Below are 19,042 nucleotides of genomic sequence, written 5' to 3'. Positions count from 1 at the left end.
CATGTGGGATGCAACGGGGCACTATAATTTTTGTCACACTTGGACTTTAAACCAAACATCAGGGCGATGGCGAAAATTCGCTTGGGGTGTCCAAAAATTGCGATCGCAATAATACACTATGGAGAAAGGTATTATGGAAATTATCTGTGGATGGGTCGAAACCCCTTAATTTCCCAAACACGCACCCATCCACTGGCACGCTGCACACATGGATCCCGCGCGGCACGCTGCATCATTAAGGCGTATCGTTCTTCTCTAGCTCTATGATCATTTCTGCAGTAGTCACTTGGCGAGAAGCTTAATTTCCAACCTATGCGCAAGTGTGGTACCTGAATTTCGAAAGTACACGGACCATATATATGTTGGCAAAATAATCGGAGCTCCCTATCTAGACTCGCCAAAATCATACTTAGCTGCTCACTTGAACTCATAAGAATATACTACTCAGCCGAGCTCACTCGGGCTCAAACTCGCCAAAATACTGCTCAGCTGGGCTCACTCAGACTCATGGGATGATCTGAGGGAGTTGACTCATCAGTGAGTTTGCCAGGGTATGATGTGTGCTGAACCACAAACCTGGCTTTCTTGAATAAAAACAGTTGGTCGCTGCAGCATATGGGTGCACACAAGTGTAATTCAGAGAGTGCGGCATTGTAAAGGCTGCCACAGTTACCATGCCATGCTGCAGCTCATTTCAATCATGTCAAATGCAATACCCCTGCCAGCTTTTAGTCAGTCGATCAAATGTGATTGCTATTTATCTCATCACAACACCTCATTTTCCTGCCTAAGGCTTTGGGTGAATTTTCCTTGGCATCCATTTTGTTACTCTAACAGGTTACCAGTTAGTTATCTGTTGCCTATACGAAATTTGAAGTTGTGCACATGTCATGTGAACTCCATGCCAAACTCGTAGTACTGCATGCATTTTTGCAGTTAGGTCTAGAGTTACAGAATCGCATGTGGCAGTTACTTTAGTTAGCAACTGTAGCTTTGAAACAAACATGTGCATGAGAGGGTGCTTAAGTGTTACCTGTCAAGACTGGGAGCACCAAGGCAACTTGTGCAGTAAAGGCATGGGCAGTACGAGCCCACAAATATTACTAAGTGTGGCTGAGGTGATGCGTCCAGACTTCACTATGAAGAGAGCCAAATAAAAGGTTGCCTATCCATCATACCTATTCTGGAGCCTTTTCTTGAGCTTTTCTAAAACATTAAGCTCAGCGTGTACACTTTATCACAGCATAATTATTACATGTGATATAAAACATTGTATTGTGCAGTTTCTCCAACTCTTCGTGAAGGCATCTATCCATAGATTAAACAGGAATAGGCTCAATGTTGACATATCTCCACAGTAGCATCTCCAGGACCTCGTACTGTCACAATGCATCACAGACATTATTTAAGTGAACTCCAAAAGTGAAGCTCTTTGTTAACGTTGGCTAAAATTGTATTTTTATATAGCAAAGTGATCATGCATAAATCTGTATGTCATGGCAGAACACTTCGTTTCTCACGGACTTTAGTTTACAATTGTTTTCAAGTTCAGGAAAATTGTGCAGTGGGCTAGTTGGTTCGACATACTTAACACTGTTGTGCGGAGTGACGAAGGGACAGGACTTGAGCGAGAAAACAACACACGACACCTGAGCACAAACTATCAACTGGTGATTATCACAAGACAATGATTCTGCTGAAAAGTAGGAACCAAATGAAAAGAGAAGTCGTGGAAGCATAAAACCTCAAGGTGGACCCACAGGGCTCATGTGTCAGCCCGCCGTCTATTTCACTCAGCAATAAAGAGATTAGCATAATCGCTGACAATAGAGGGTGTAGGTAGACCGGGAAGAGGACTCCTGTGCATGCGTGTAGGCTTTATGTACGCTTCACTTGCAGAAAAAAAAAACAGTTCATAGTTTGCGCTCAGGTGTCGTGTGTTGTTTTCTCGCTCAAATCCTGACCCTTCATCGCTGTGCGCAACAGTGTTAAGTTTTCAGGTTGTTCGCTATGTGATGTAGGAAGGGTAAAATTGATGGGAAATCCCAATATTCTCGGGCATATCGCGAAAAATATGGCCCAAGTCAAGTGTCATTTTAGGCTCCACTGTCCCCTTTTATAGGGCAAATAGTAATAGTTTGAATTCTATGGACGCTGGTTGCTTTGTCTAGGCGGTGCTCAGCTCTCAGTTGAAAGGAACAGGTAAACAGGAGGACTTGCCACATAAGTAGGAGGTAGCACTCCAGACTTAAGCTTAATATACTGCTTGCTTCGACAACCCTAGGGGGCTAGTCTGTAAGTGTTGACTAAGTGGACTGTCCATTCCAGTACACGCTGAATGAATAGAGCACAAGAGCCCACGGTGACGATTGCTGCTTGCTCTACCAACTTAGAGTGCTACCTAATCAGTGTGTGCTGAAATAGTGCACTTAGTGGATCCTTACAGAATCCTTCCCTAGACTGATGTTTCTGTTGGTAGGTTGCAAGTATTGCACTTTCTTTCCTTTCATGTGGGCAGTTCCCACGTATGGATGTAATTTAACATATTGTATTCATATTGCCTTTGGTCTATAAATTTCTAATTCATGCTTATAACCAGGCCTACCAGCTCTTGTCCTGCATATTTATATAGCCTTCTCATTTCTGCATCAACACTGCACATATTTATAGCAAATTGGAGTCATTCTCCATTATACCCTCAAGCACTTGAAGTAGACACTGCCACAATACCAAGGGAGGGGGGACAGTAACGCAAAAACCTTATTGGGCTTGTAGTGCTGCTGAAGGATGCACACATACCATTTATGCTAAAATTCTCAGCAGACATTCCAAAGTTTGTACGAGTTAGACTTTAGCTGGCTAAACTGAATGATTCATATTGAAGGCAATTCTTGCAACACTTGATCAAACTGAATGAAACTGGACAGCACAATTAGCTGTGTTCATCTACCATTTACACGACTGCTGCCCCAAGCATTTTGCCTGTTACTTCGCCTTTCGTTTCTGTACTATCAAGTTCAAGTACACATGTACTTTATCACTGTACAAGTAAAATGGCTTCAAGGCTTTTCCTGGGCATTCAACAGTCACTATTTATTCCTATAAACCTTCCTGCATGTGAAGGCAAAAGAAACTTATTAATTCATGCTGGAAGTATAAAAAGACAGTTATTTGCACAGAAAATGTTTATTTTGAGCACCGAGGTTCTTGCTGATGTAGATATGGTGCTGGCTCCCTCCTTGCCCGAAGCATGTGCTTGCTGTACACAGCACCAGATGATGGCTTCCTAGGTCAAAAGATCAAATTGAAATAAGAGGCATTTTGTTTAGCTCCGGAAAGAGAAAGCAGGATTGAGACATTAACATGTATAAAAAATACTTGCCTAAAGAAAAATTAATACACAAGCAAATTCACTAAAGAGGTTCACTTTCAAGAGCAAAAGTATGGTTACGATGAAAATTACAAGGAAGCTTCACTGCTCATTGAGGTTTCGGCTCAGTAGTTGTTGAGCCACGAGGGTTAGCATGCTACATCTTGCATATTATGTTTTGTAGAACAATATTGCACTTTGAACAATGTAGTGCCTATTTAAATGAACTGACAAGGAACACTGAAACTCCAGGCTAGTTTGGTCTGCACAAGATATGATACAGACACTGTACTGCATTCATTTAGTGTTTTTGTCACTGATCTCATGCCCAAAGTCATTCACACCTATCCTACATGAAATGCAGTTACTTCTTTGAAGCTTCATCTAGTCCTTGAATTTGCTGCATGCTTATGTCTAAGGGAGTTTGTTTGGTTCCTGTTAATGTGGTACATCTAAGCAACTGCTATCAAATGCCCATAGTGTTCCCTTGCATGTACAAAACATTTTTGGCCCTTTCAATGCACAATACTCATTACATTTGACACTTGGGGCTCGTGCAAGGCGCCATTTAGTATTATATGCTTGTCCACATCTGATAATACCTTCATAGCTGGGTCATTCCCATGCCAAATGCCTTGGTTATTACTGTGACCATCTCACACTTTTCCTTTAGAATCTTCTTATCCACTTTTAAGGAAGCATCCCATGACACAATGTCTCCATCCTAGTGGTGCTATGGAGTTAACTTATGTGCTAGTTGTAGCAGATGACGTCAACTGAAGGCCACTGAAGATAAAACTCTCTGCGAGAACTCCTTTTGCACAAAAAATGCAAACAATACAGAATAGTGAAAATGTAGTTATCTGGCAAGACTGGCTGCATCCATCATCTTTGTTTGGTGCAATTCTGAGGTGGCTCCCTGTTACAAGACGCTTGGCGATTATTGCCATGCGACTGTTCGGGACTCTATAAAACACAAGAATTGCCTTACTCCGGCCTTTCTCTTTGTGTAGCGGCCAACGTTATTATTCGTCCAATCGCACCGTGTACTGTTCGTGTGTCCATAGACTAAATTCTTCACCACATTGCTTTTGCGGTATTTCGTGAGTGACCCATGAACTCATCTTGGGGTGGGACTTCTTATCTTTGGCGTTCGCTTCTATCTCTTGTCGTCAGCGCCTCACACAACTGGATGCCACTGGCAGTTCTCTTCCTAACCTCGAAGAACACATTTGTCTCGTCACCTCTTCCGATTACGTTCTTTGGCCACCTAGAGAAGAGATTATAGGTGTCGACTCCTGTAACATTGTGGATGGCGGCGTATTCATTCTACCCTATGACCATACCCTATCTCGAGCAATTCTGATTACCCCTGGCCTTATTCGCTTCTCTGAGGGGTCTGCATTGCTTACTGCAATAAACCAAATCGAACCCCAACTGTTGCCTCGTGGATCAACTGTCACTTGAGCTGTTGACACTCATGTCGTTGCAATTGTCACGAAGACAGCTCAGTGTGTTCTTGCGTCTATTACTGTGCGCTGAACAAAATCGTGCGCAAAGATGTTTACCCCGTGTCACGGATGGATGATGCACTAGATTCACTCCACGGTGCTGAATATATTTCTAGCCTTTAGACCAGGCTACTGGCAAATACCGACGTCCAAATCCGACAAAGCAAAAACGACATTTGCTACCCCTGATGGGCTCTACGAGTTCAGTGCGATGCCTTTTGGACTCTGCAATGTGCCTGCCACATTCGAACACATGATCGATAAGTCTTGTGTGGCTTGAAATGGAAAACCTGTCTGTGCTATCTCGACGACATTGTGTTTTCAACCATGTTCTCACAACATTTGCAACATCTTGATGAAGTCCTTGCCTGTCTTGCAAATGCTGGTTTGCAGCTCAGCACACGCACACACACACACACACGCGCGCGCACACACACACACACACACACACACACACACACACACACACACACACACACACACACACACACACACACACACACACACACACACACACACACACACACACACACACACACACACACACACACACACACACACACACACACACACACACACACACACACACACACACACACACACACACACACACACACACACAAATGCAGGTTGGCCAGCAAGGCCATCAAAGTTCTGGGGCACATAGTCAGCAAAGAAGGTATTCGACCGGACCCCGAGAAGCTTACTGCCATCCTCGAATTTTGTGTCCACTGCGTCAAAAAGACATGCACAGTTTTCCTGGACTTGCTTCTTCCGGCACTTCATATGCAACTTCGCTACGTTTACGTCCCCGCTCCATCAACTCCTCGCCAGTAATGCGCCCTTTGTTTCGTCCAACGAATGTGAACATGCTTTCCTGCTTTTGCAACATGCCCCGACGTCAGACCCAGTACTGTGCCACTTTGATCCGACCGCGCCCACCATCTTTCACACCGACGCTAGCAGTCAGTCTCGGTGCCATTCTATTGCAATGTGACAACACATTCCGCAAACGAGTAATTGCTTATGCTAGTCGTGCACTAACCAGTGCAGAAAATTACTACACCATAACCAAGCAGGAGTGCCTTGCTGTTGGGCAGTGCAAAAATTTCACCCATGTCTTCATGGCCGCCATTTCACAGTCGTTACCGACCATAACACACTGTGCTGGCTTTCATCGCTAAAGAATTTATCAGGTCACCTGGGTTGCTGTGTGCTTCACCTACAGGAGTACGATTTCAATGTCACCTACAGGGCTGCAAAGAAGCATCAAGACACCAATGCTCTCTCTTGCTACCCTCTGCCGAATCATGACAATTCACCATAACCTCTCCGTGATTGTGTACGTCCCGAGTCCTCTTCATCGGCTTTACCCATTGTAACCCTCGAATGGCTAAGACACGACAGCCCATCTGTCCTTGTGTCCCACTAACGCGTCGACCCATACTGCTGAACTATTCTCCAACGCATGGAAGATTCTTCGTCGCCTCCAAATGCCAGACTTCGTCGACAACTTAATCAATTCAAGCTGCACAATGGGGTTTTACATCGCAACATTTATCAGATCGATGGCAACAAATGGGTCCCGGTCATACCATGTTCTCTGCAATGTGAGGTGCTTGAAGCCTTTCACGATCATGCGACGACTGGTCATCTAGGCTACCACAAGACTTACAACAGAATATGAAGTCGCTGCTCCTGGCCTGGCCCATCTTCAGCCGTTGCAAAGTATGTTGCACCCTGCGTTCATTGTCAAAGCAAACCCAACAGCTCCTTCTGGCTCTTTACAACCTCTGCCTTGTCCCGCTTCGCCTTTTGAAGTAGTTGGAATAGACTTGTACGGTCCTCTTCCCATGACCTTACATGGAAATTGTTGGATTGCAACGGCCATAGACCAACACGCTATGCGGAGACAGCATCTCTACCATCCGGGACTGCTGCTGAAATCGCCGATTTCTTTCTACACAACATTATCTTACACTGCAGCGCTCCGCGCGTTCTCCTCAGTGACCGCAGCAGTCTTCCTCTCTTCTATCCTTACCGAAGTTCTGTGCGCCTCTAACACAATTTGCAAGACGACTTCCAGTTACCATCCGCAGACCAAAAAGGTTGACGGAGTGTTTTCACCATACCCTCTCTGACATGATTGCGATGTACGTACATCCACCCTGGCCACACGAACGGGGATGCAATCCTGCTGTTCATGACATTCGCCTATAACATGGCTACGCAACGTACTGCTGGCTTTTAACATTTTTTCTCCATCTATGGCTGTTCACCAAGTTTCATTCTTGATATATCATTCCTTTCGACTCCTGTACCCCCATCAGTTCCTTTCTTGGAACAGTTTGTGTCTCGCCTCGCAGAGTGCAGACGCCTCGCCCCGCTTAACACCGGCGTCTCCCAGGACGCTCGCAAGTTTCGTTACGACTGGACCCACAGTGCTGTGACTTTTTCTCCTGGTGACGAAGTTCTTTGGACTCCTGTGTGCATTCCTGGCTTATGCAAAAAATTTCTCGTGTTTTATTCGACTTTCCACGGTCATTGAGCAGACATCACCTGTCAATTACCATGTCTCGTTTGTTAGAACGCCACCCGATTCCCGTTGCTGTGGCACAGAGATAGTGCATGTCTCCCGCTTAAAACCAAATACTCGACGCATTTTATAGTACTTACGCGCTGCCAGGCGGCCGCTTCCACAGCGAGAGAGAATTAGCATGGGCACAACACATGCCTGACTTTCAACTTCATCATCTGCACATCTTTTCCATCTGCATATATCATCACCAGCAGCACAGTTTAATCCTCGAGGTAGTAGTCCGAGCTTGGCTGGAATAAAGCAGTTCCTTACGATACATACATATATATATATTTCTTGCACTTCAAGAAATTTCGCTTGACCTCGAAGACTTCAGCGCTGAAGTGACGGCGCTAAGTATATACAAGACCTCATAGTAGGAGACAGTTCAATTTCACAGCCTGAGTCCCCTTGCTGGTGTAATCTTCCTTCGTGTAATTGTCGCATACTTGGCTATCACTAACACTGCTTCGCCTTTCTGCAAAACTGCAGCCTCTCTTATTTTTCTGCTAGTCCGAGCATAAGTGCTGCCGCACATGACTGCTGTTGATTCTGATTTCGAGTGAATCTGGCTTGGCCTCATTACGTTTACTGAGTGAATTATAGAGAGAGAGAAATAGAAGAGAGGAAAGGCAGAGAGGTTCACCAGACGCATGTCCGTTTTTCTACCCTGCACTGGGGAAAGGGGTATAGGGATGAAGAGAGAGAGTGTTCCACAGCTATCATGCACTAAGATTTAAAAAAAAAAAAAAAACAGTTCCGTTACTCGAAGAAAACCTAGTGCATATTGTTTCCAGTAAAGTGGAGTAGTAGCCAGTAATTCTTTCGTTACTGAGATTTAATTTGGTAATTACAATTATCTAACTCGAGAAGTACTCTCATAATTTTCAATGTGTCAATGAGGCATTTGTTGGCATCCCAAAATGACATCTAACTGCAGTGTTTTCAGCCACATACTAATTGCGTACAATTTTACCGACTGGAAAATAACCTCACGAACTATGAAAAACACCATGTGAGTGAACTCTCACCCGCATCATAAAGCAGTGCCCTCAAATAAGCTGATTGAAAGTAACTGCATTGCCTATCACAAACCCGAAGAGACAGCGCACCACCTTGATAATGGTACGGAAGGAGCCCCAACAGCAGGTTTCCCAGCTTCTCCTTTCTCTCTACGTCACACTTATTATCTCTCTCTCAAGGTCGACTGATAAATGATAACAAAAGCACCTTGATAACGCAGCCAAAGTGCAGCTCTGACCACACACGAAATGTGAAGAGCAATGTAATAGGCACAGAATGTTTCAAAATCCAGACTTTGCTCGCACCGCATCGAAAGAGTGCGGGCGAAGTTATATTTCACACCAGAAACTTGCTTCGGACCAAAGCCAATATAAAGTGAGCGTCTTATTTTTCATGAAAGTGTATACGTGCTGCAAAAACATGTTCGTGTCAACAAATAAAAGCGAAATAAACAGACTGGAAAGCGACCAACTTGTAGAGAAAAGGCAAAACCAATGTGTTCACGAAATTAAATATACCGCTTCTATGAGCCGAACTGGCAATCAGAATGTCGGCACACACACACACAGACAAAAAAAAAACTGCGTGCTCTTACTATCGATTAATTCGTAAGCCCCGTTGAACATCAGCCTAGAGGACGTGTTCAAATAGGTCTCCTTTTGCAGCTACGCAGTACTGTCTATTTTATCACACCTTTAGTGGCTTTCTTGATGACCGATGCCGGAATTCTATGGCAGACATCCATTATCCTTACCTTGAACTAATCTGACATCCATCTAATCTGACGTCCGGCACAATCTTTCACATAACCCCAAAGAAAGAAACTTAACGGAGAGAGGTCAGGTGACCTAGCCGGCCTATTTACAGGCTCGTGCCTTCCAATCTATTTGAAAAGTAGCACCCAACCAGTTTCGTGCTCGGCTGCTGCTGCATGCAGGTGGCCCCCCATCTTGCTGATACAGCAGAAGTGGAAGATGTGACAGCGGGACTTTGCTGAGAAGCTCATCAACCGCTCCTTCAAGGATATCGTTCACATAACGCTGTCCAGTCAGTGCGTGATTGAAGATGGTACTGATTATTGCACTGGCGTAGATTCCAAACCACACATTGAGCAACCACTGGTACTGGCGCTGATTGCGCTGTACTTAATGTAGATTGGAGTCCCTCCAATAGTGTGCGTGAATGCCAATGAATGTATATATGATGGCACCTACACTGTTCTTTTGCGCAAACTCATCATGCCACAGGTTCTTAGTGTCAAGATGTAAAACTTACCAGACCCAGCTTGTCAGTTAACAATATACACTATAGAATTAACGTCTAAGGTTATCAGTAAGAGGAGTGCTAAAACCCCTTAATGCTTACATTAGGACCAGAATTCACAAGTGGCTGTAATATCAATGTGTAAGCGCTCAGAGGGTTCCTGAAGCACTGTTGAGCACATGAACATAACTTCCAGCCGGGATATACACGTGCGATGGGAGACAATGTCACACTCTTAAAAGTCACTCGTTACAAAGCAATACACAACACCCTTTCTCACAAAACCTTATAACACTAGTAAAATTTGTTGGCCACGTTTCAATTTATCATACTTTTAAGCAAGCACATAAAGAGAACATCCCAGTCTTCATCCACGATTAAATCACCAGTATTAAATGGACCCACCATAAGGGTTATTTGGCAACAGCATGTGTATGTCCATGCTTGTATCGTTTATTGATTGTCCCGCTCTAGTAGAATGGACGACCACGCAGCCTGGTCATGCACTTTGTAATGAAGCTTCTTTCTAGAAAATCACAAATACCGACCCAATACACAACCTTTGTCACATCTGCACAGAGCACTCGAGCGTTACGCTGCGGAGAAAGGTTACCAGAGAATGGCTGTTGACAGCGCAGCGATATTGCTATGTAAAGGCTCATATTACTATGTAAACGAACGCTGTAGCACTGGCTGATCGGTGCGGCGGTCCGCGGGATGCGTCACAAGGAAAATAAGCTGGTAAGGAACCTGGAAATGAAGTATCAGGCAGCCGAAAGCGTAGGTTTGCATAGTAGAGGCACATCGAATGGAAAAGTGAAGTACTTACGATAGCTTACGCTAGCACAAGCCCCGAAAAATAAACGATCCACATCTTTGTCCAGTTGATTCAGCGTAGCTCACCTTTGAGCTTGCCATTCTGCCGCCAAAAACCAAAGACGGATGTGACATCACGGACGCGAAAAACAAAGAATGAATGCGACATCCCGGACGTGACGTTTGGGTGAACCTAACGCCTGCGTTCCGTCGACCAGGTGAACGCAGACACTTTCCACCTTGAAGACGCGCTTGGCAAGTACCGTTCCGTCTGTCACAATGATTCATTTTCTACTAGAACAGCACATGAAAAGCTGTTTTAGCTTTATTATTACGCGAAAACATGTTTTGTTTAACTATGAGAACTTGTTATTGTGTGTACGACTACATGTTACGCAAAAAGTATCAGCGGGCCGCTAAAGTTGGAGGACAGACGACAAGGTTCGCGCTCGCTTTGAAACAGTTGGTCGTCTGTTCTTGCTTTTCTTCGCTTGGTCATGCATCGTGGGTGAGTAAAGATGTAATATGCGTGAATGGAAACATTTTATGAAGATTTTACTTTGAGAACGCGTTATCTGCGTAGCCATATCCACGTTTTAGACGAAGCCTCTTACAACACCAGCCAACACGAGCCTCGCAGACACATATACCATAGAGAAAGAAATTCAACAAGAGGGGACACTCTTCAAAAACTGGCAACAGGAAACACGTCACGCCTAGTTTCAACAACAACCGTCAGTTGACGCGAGCATCAGAAAAAAAAGAATGTGAAATAAACTTCCAGACAACGTTTTATTTTTTTTATTCCTTCCCACTAAAAGTGAAAAAGTTTTGCGTGTAAATGAACTTATACTTTGCAACTTTTTGTTTCGTTGCCTAGCAACAAGCTAGCGGCACGCCAGACGCGCGTGCATACGTCATGCGCCAGACAAGCCGCAGGAGTGAGCGAGGCCGGTCGTACGTACGAAGCTCGCGTGCTCGCCGACCCGTCTGTTATGGATATATAGCCCATGTTTTTGGGCTCCCGGCCTTCTCTATGCTTTTCTTGCGTATCGTCTGCATTTCGACACGGCACCACTGCCCTACTGGACTACGGCAAGGTGAGAAATTGTGTTTGACAGTGTGCGGCGCATTTTAAGCACATTTAGGCTTAGTTCGAGTGGCGCAGTTAGCGAAAAACAGCTCCGCCGTCCTGGCGCAGTTAATTTGAGTTAATGCCTCTTCCTGGGAGATGTTTGCGGCGCTTTCTATGAGCGCCAACATTACTGTAACTTATTTCGGTAGTTTTGGAGCACGCTTGCCGCACCCGGCTTATTGACGCAGTAAGCGAAAACCGGCTCGGCCGTGTGACGCATTTGCGCGTGTACATGCGTGTACTACGTCGTAGCGCCCAAGACAGACAAGTTTTCGCGCATTCTGTGGCCCCCAACATTATTGTAACTAACGTCGTTGTATTTGGGGTAATTTAGAAGCACGGTTGCCGCGCCCGGCTTATTGACTCAGTTAGCGAAAAGCAGCTCTGCTGTGTGCCGCAGTTTCGCGTGTACTGAATCTTACTGGTAGAAGTTCGTTACGCATTCTCTGACCCGAAAAAGTATTGCAATTTATTTGGTAACTCTTTAGGATATCTTGAGGCTTGCTCGCCGCGCCTGGGGTTGTGAAGGTGTTAGCAAAAAAGCAAGCCGGCCATAGTGAGTTGGTTTTGCGTGTACTGAATTTTAGTGGGACAAGTTTGTGACGCATTTTATAGCCCTGCAACAACATATACCTTATTTCGGTACTCACGCTTCTCGAAAACGCGACGAGCGATTGCCGAGAGTGATAACACGGGAGTGTTGCATGCGCCGGCAGGACGCGTAAAAGATAACGAGGAGGAGCTCAAGATTATGACATTTATGTATTCTGAGCGACTGAAAACAGGCTTTGCACCCACGAGTCTGACTTCAGTGCGATTAGAAGGCATTCTGCGAGCGTGTAACATGGTCTGGATGAGCCTGTGTTGTAGCCACCTTTGTGTACTTGGCGTACCATCGTGTCGACTGAGGCCAAGTTGCTTTGGAAACGCGCAGTCACCCGTGTATTTGTGCACTTGAAGTGCAGGGAATAATGCCCGGGAAAGGAGGGCTGCTTGAAAATTTTGTAGCATTGTTTGGGAGGAGTCTTTGCTGCGAAATATACGTAAAAGTGAATTTATCTGTAATGCCGCTCATTCACCACTTACGCACGTTTCGCCTCTACACGCAGTAACTCCTGTTAGGTCAATATGCCAAAATGATACATGCTTGTAATTTACTTTCTTTCAGCTGATGGCATCCGGTGGAGCATCGTACGGCAACGACTGCTGCTTACCTGGTGCCACAACTTTGGATGAATGCAGAAGCCCGGAACGAGCATTTATATAGAGCAAAATAAATGTTTCATCATTTCAGAAGGCGTCTTTCGTTTTCTTTATGAAATTGCACCTGACAGATTCGGTGCAGTCTTGTAAAGGTCAATCGCAATCATTTCTACTTAATAATGAAACGATTCCACGCCAAGGCCACGCGAGGCTCAGCAGAAGCGAAAAGAAAGAAAAAATGAATGCCGCGCCGAGCAGCGGAGCCGGCGCGGCGTGTACCAAGTGGTGTTCAAAACGCGCGCGCCCAAAACCGAAACCGGAAGGAGTCAACAACAACCGCTTGGTGTGCTACAGTCAATTCGGCCGCTGGGCTCTATGGGAGTGTCCGCTCTTGTTGAAATTTCTTTCTCTATGCATATACCGTCATTCCCATGACGGCACGGTGCCCGCTTAAGAAATTCCCATAGACGGTGGCGCCAGATTACCCTCTAGGTGTTATAGTGAGAAACTCTATGCCGTTTGGAATTCAGTGTGCTCTAGATACCTCTGCGAGGGTGGCAAGTGAATGTAGTATGGTCAGATGTATCAGAGGTTCACCGCTCAAAGTGTGAATTTGTGACAGATGTAACCTGAAGTATGGCAAATCTCGAGTGTCCTGCTCTGCCGAAGGGCTGGCGACGCGAGGAGGTTATCCGCCGAGGTGGCCTATCGGCTGGCAAAGTTGACGTCTACTACTACAGGTGAGATTGTCGGCAAGGTTCTGATTGGTGTTGTATAAGTCGCGGGCCACCTTTTGTCGCGACGATGGAGTGGATTTTTTACGAGCACTGCTCCAGAGGTCAGTTTCTGCGTCGCGAGTACCGGCTCGTGGCCGTGTTCGCTTTCGAGGTTGGTTTCCTACTTGCTTGATCAGGCGCTGATTGATCGTGTGTTATACGGCACAACCCACTACAGGGGATAAGCCATGTCTACTCGATTGCCTTGTTTTATTCCTTCCTTCAGTGCTGTGTGTAGCGTTGTTTTCTTAGCGAAGGCCGAATGTCGTTCAGATTTTCGTGGGTTTTTCACGTTTGCGGTCATGGTAATTATACAGTAATTTGTTTACCAAACAGATGGAATTCTGCCGTTGGTATTCGTGTATGTAGCGGTGGCACTTGATCGCTTAAATTAAGTAGTATGTCGGTGTTGTGTAATCGCTTGCAAGAACAAAATCAGCCAACGGATTTGTTTATGTACCCCACCTGCCGCCAGCGAGCCACCCAGCCCCAACCACGAGGAACACGTTGCTGCCGGATTTTCGTCGTCGACGTCAAGACCAACGCGACGCTGGGGACGACACTCGCTCGACGCCGAAGTCTGACCATGTCATATCCTCGGTCACTTTCGGCGTGACGTAGTACACGACGCGTAGTATGATTCGAGCGGTTTTGCGCATGAAACTCGGCCCAATGCCTCCTGCCCGGCCGACGCCGAAAATCCGCGGCGGAAAGTTGTTCCTTGTGGTTGGGCCTGTAGGCGCGCACTCGACACCGCCAGGTCGTGGTGGGCTCTAACCGTACGCGTGGTGCCTTCGCTGCACGTAGGTGGCCACAACTATCTGGTCATTTGGCTGGGCTTTCTTGCCCATTTCATGGATTACGTTTTTGTTATTTGTCAGTAAAAGAGGCAACTGTCGCTGTCACATGTGTTTAAACATAATAGACAAAAAGAAAGTTACATGCAAGCTCTAAACACAGACGGAGTGCCAGCAAAGGATTGTTCTGAAGTTGAAGCCAAATATTCCAGTTTTTGTACAATTTCCTATTGTGGCTTGCAAGCTGTTGGACAAGTATACACCCTGTTGTGTACTCTTAATTTGAGTAGATAAATGTCGCATCACTAGAAAAGACTGATATTAACTTGTTATGCTATTTTGTTGGCTTATGTCACCTAGATCGAATATTATGGTGTACTGTGAAGGCTATATTTCCATCTAGTCTGAACCTCCAAATACTCAATCCAGAGGGACACACAAAATTAATTCGAGTTAGCAATGTCTCAAATTAAAACTATTCTGGAGGCACTGGCATCTTATGGGGTTATGAACACTGCTGAATTAAAATGCAGGTGTGCTTGTAATGACAAGTCTGTTCAGCTCGTAGTGATTTCTAGCCCTTTTTTGGCACATTCCTAGTAAAGTAATGTATTGTCACTACATCGTCTTGCAGCACACACACACACACAAAAAAAACACTTCACCACTGCTGCCAGGTGCTAAATTTCTACAGAAATCGAGCAAATATTCGTCATAATTGAGCGCATATGCAACTGTTGCTTTGGAGCCTGTTGTTTAGCTTTCATGGGAAGTTTTCCTTTAGGCAATGAGCTTTGCCACAAATGCACAAACGAATGCCAATAGGGCTTGCCCCGTTGCTGTCCCCACATTTTCGCTCTTTAAGAGGAAGCTCGGGCCGAACTCTGATGCGGCCTATTCAAACACATGTAAAATACAAAAACGTTTTTCTGAGATAACCCCTGGACTGATTTTAATAAAATTTTTTGCATTAGAGAGAGAAAGTTAAATTCTAGTGATTGTTAGAAGCGGAATTTCGATTTAGGGCCTGAATTTTGTTAAAAAGATTTTCAATAATTTGAACATTTGAAAAAAAAATAGAAGCAGGAAGTTAGTAACTTTGCATCAATAACCGATATTGGGGTTCTGTAAACGGCATCCATTAGATAATTGAAAGCGGACAAATTAATTATGTCATTTTATATATTACGCATATTTGTTACATTGTTTGCAAAGGTTCTGAAGAAGCTGTATTTCCATATTACTAAATTTTTTGAGACTCATGTGTAACATATCGATTTTGTCCGCCTTAGATTTACTATTAGATGCAATTCATTGTGGTATCATTTCTCATTGCTGAGTTACAGAGTTGTAAACTTATAGTTTTGTTTACTGAAACTTTTTGATTTTTTCCAATTCCTTATTAAAAAATTGACGACCTAAATTAAAAATTTAGATTTTAAACTTTTCTTTTAAATGCAACAAACCTTGCCAAATTTGGTGCAGTGGTTGCTGAGAAAAATGAGTTCTCCTTTTACATGTATTTAGGTCGGAGCAACCGAGCTAAAGCTTCCTCTTGATAATGAAATGAAAATAGGTGCCATCTAGGGTCCAGACAGGCAAATGTAAGCCCACTGAATGCTGTGAAAAAATAACCTCTATAAAAGTTTTTTAGACAGTGAGACCAAAGTCTATTGACTGTGTCATACTGTATTGGTGAAGTCGATGAAAAAGTCGGCAGCAACCGATGGCAGGCATCTGATGTCGAGGCTATCATTTACATACGAATTCACAAGAATGTCAGTTGTCAAACTTCCAGCAGTCACCTTTCAACCTTCAGAAAGTTCCTCAAGGAACACTCCTGACCCACCAGTGGCATGTCTTTTAAACATTTGAGGAATGACCAGCAGATGCTATCGCTTTTCACTACACATTCATTCAAGGTATCGGCTAAATCCAGAAAGAAGTTTCCTGTGCACTGCCTCTAGCCTTTCGCATGTGCCCCGTACTTGTGTGCAGAAATCAACACAAGTCAACGTGTGCGCTTTGAGAAGTAATCGAATCGGTGAAAAAGGCAGGCAGAACTTATTTGAACATAAGAAAAAAAAGGAAAAGCACTACTTTTCCTCCAGACACACAAGTTCTGGCAGAAGCCCATCTCGCTATGAATGTGAATTTAAATGGGATTAGCATAGTGATTAGCATGTATATGCTGGACTGGATAGGTACCACTGTTTGAAGAAACTCTTTGACGCTGACTTACGCTGAATATACTGATTTGACGTCGAATATACGGGGTATGTGCCACTTTTCAACAAACGTCTTTGACGCCAATGCTTTGGGGAGCTACACCATGAATGCACTGGGTGTGTGCCGATCTTCAATGAACCTCTCGGCAACTTGTGTTATCGAGTACGGGGCACTGGGTGTGGGGCAAGTGGGGGAACAATTCTCGGCATTCACTGGCACACCATGTGCAGCCTCCTTGGCAGTGCTACTAGAGGGCACAGATTGTCCACAGAGGAGCACGAGAGAGGAACCTAGTTGCCACATGACCCATTTCTTAGTGTTCACACGCACTGGCGTGCCATGCACTTCGGAACCCATGCGCAGTCTTCGCAGCGATGGCGCTAGATGGGGCCGAGTGTTCTTAAGCAAGCGTGAAAGGGGAGTCCCACTGCAGTGTATGTCTCATACATAACTTGTTTCAACATTGTGAACATGTTGTGTCGCTATATTGAGTCAGTAAGATGGGTTCTGCTGCAATTTGTGTGTGTGTGTGTGTGTCATTGAAGAGCAACACATACCCCCGTCCCAAGTTGGTCCGACGGTTGGGTTTTAACCCTATTCCCATAGCACAGCAACCAAGTGCTGTAACCGTTAGACAAATGGACTACCCAGTGACTCAAGTTGGCGAGAAAACAGTTAAACAGAAAGACAGTCTTCCGAAAGTGTGTCAAGTTTCCGAAAAATGCTGATCACATTAAGAGCATCTAGTCATGCGAAAAGACACCGTTGTGGGCGATGACTTGTGCCATACATTGTGCCATCAATTCTGACTGCTGTTGCCATTATTCCCTAAATATCCTTGATGGGTTTCAAGTAAAACTGTGCCATGCAATGGGGACAAAGGAAGAGACAGGAACAACAGGGATTAGTGCAGACTTGCAACATTATTGAAGAAAGCACACCAAGCAGATGGGACTCAGCTATAATTGAAAAACTATCTTTTTTGCTCTTCTTACTTGCGGCGGTTTGTATCTCACAGTACCGACCACCATGGGTTCGAGCTTAGCGTGCCACAGGGCCACGTCAGAGAACCCAGTATTGCCCTTGGTTAGCAGAAACCATCGTCTCCAGTGGCACCCAACATTGCACAAACGCCTGATTACAGGCTGGTGCAGGAATCAAAGGGCTCCCTCACCAAGGGTGCAGATACAGACAGGGGTGCTGCTAGAATGTCGCTGTGCTATGCTGCTTGCTGTTCTGATAACTAGTAGGCCCACTCGCGAGAGCTTGGGCAAGCTCAGTCAGCTTGGGCCTCCAACAACTGCGGCTCAGTGCAGTACTACCACGCACGACGACTAGGCACCGCTCTTCAGCTTAGCATCCAGAAAGGAGCAACACAATGTACGTGCTCGCTGTATGTGCACAGGCACCGTAAGTGAGCTCAAGTCCGAGACACAAAAGAGCCGTGGGGCAAGAGAAAAGCGTGCATGTACCCAGTGCTGTCCCAGAGAGATCTCGCCCATGCTCGCTCTGCGAACAGGGGCAAGCTGCCGCCGGCAGCGTAAGCGCGCCTACCGCAAACCATTGCGAGTGGAAAGAGGAGAGGCGAAGGGACAACAAAAGAGGTGAATGCCCACGCAAAGGGGCCGGAGCATACCTCAATCCCCACATACTTCAAACCTGTGACTGCATATTCTAACCAGAAAACGTAGAAGCCAAATAAAAAGTAGCAGCTATCGCACATCAAAATACAGTGCTTGCCTGACCATCAATGTGCTGTTGAGGCTGATATGCATAGACTAGGTCAATACGATGTTTTGCTCCTTGGTGGGATTTAAGTCCGTGCTCTTTGGCGGCCACTTAAAGTGGTGCATGCTGAGACCCTCCAGCAGGCAGGTGACACGGTGCACGGTCTGGGTGGGAATATGTTTATAGTTTATCATTTCCCAGCTGTTTAAAAGATGCTGTGAGCCCTCCTGCCATTGGTGGGGCAGGAGTGCTTCTTGCAGAAATTTCTGATGGTTAAATGTTCGCTGCTAGAAGTTGTACAACTGGCATCCTAGTAAGTTGGGATGCAAATGTCGGTCTTGACACCAAGCACCTGCCATCACATGTCACTGGCTGGCATTCTGCAATGTGCTTCCATGTTCCACGATATTTTGTCTCCTCCTGTACCAAACGTCAGGCATACTGTTTAGTGGTAACAGCATAAATTATTTAATTACAAAAAAACACCAACCAAATATAACTCATCCCGACCAGACAGGCTTCCATCGAACTCTCATTTCATCAAACTATTTCATTGCAGTGCTGCTTTCTCAGCACTTTCATTTGCTGTGATACTTCTGCAAACAAGATAAAA

The 19,042-nt window shown here is 45.1% G+C and overlaps 1 protein-coding gene and 1 long non-coding RNA gene across 4 annotated transcripts in view; one reads left to right on the top strand and one right to left on the bottom strand.

Moving 5' to 3' along the window:
• The window catches only part of MBD-like (methyl-CpG-binding domain protein 2), a 73,237-nt gene that overhangs the window by 40,708 nt on the left and 13,487 nt on the right, over window positions 1-19,042 (top strand). For 2 of the 3 annotated variants that reach the window (XM_075679620.1, XM_075679623.1), the window contains exon 1: window positions 13,403-13,639. In XM_075679620.1, the coding sequence (XP_075535735.1) occupies window positions 13,536-13,639 (104 nt within the window). In that variant the 5' untranslated portion in view covers window positions 13,403-13,535. Of the gene's footprint in view, window positions 1-13,402; window positions 13,640-19,042 lie in introns of those variants that run through there. The other variant, XM_075679621.1, reaches the window with a different exon arrangement.
• On the bottom strand, window positions 2,924-10,713 carry LOC142571349 (uncharacterized). Its single transcript, XR_012825859.1, has 3 exons — window positions 10,575-10,713; window positions 7,558-7,710; window positions 2,924-3,286 (listed from the first exon to the last, which is right to left on the bottom strand). It is a non-coding gene; the product is annotated as an uncharacterized LOC142571349 (long non-coding RNA).

The sequence above is a fragment of the Dermacentor variabilis genome, chromosome 2 (genome assembly GCF_050947875.1).
Source record: "Dermacentor variabilis isolate Ectoservices chromosome 2, ASM5094787v1, whole genome shotgun sequence".
Classification (NCBI taxonomy): domain Eukaryota; kingdom Metazoa; phylum Arthropoda; class Arachnida; order Ixodida; family Ixodidae; genus Dermacentor; species Dermacentor variabilis.
Note: the sequence above shows the minus strand (reverse complement) of the source record. Positions and strands in the feature narration are given on the sequence as shown.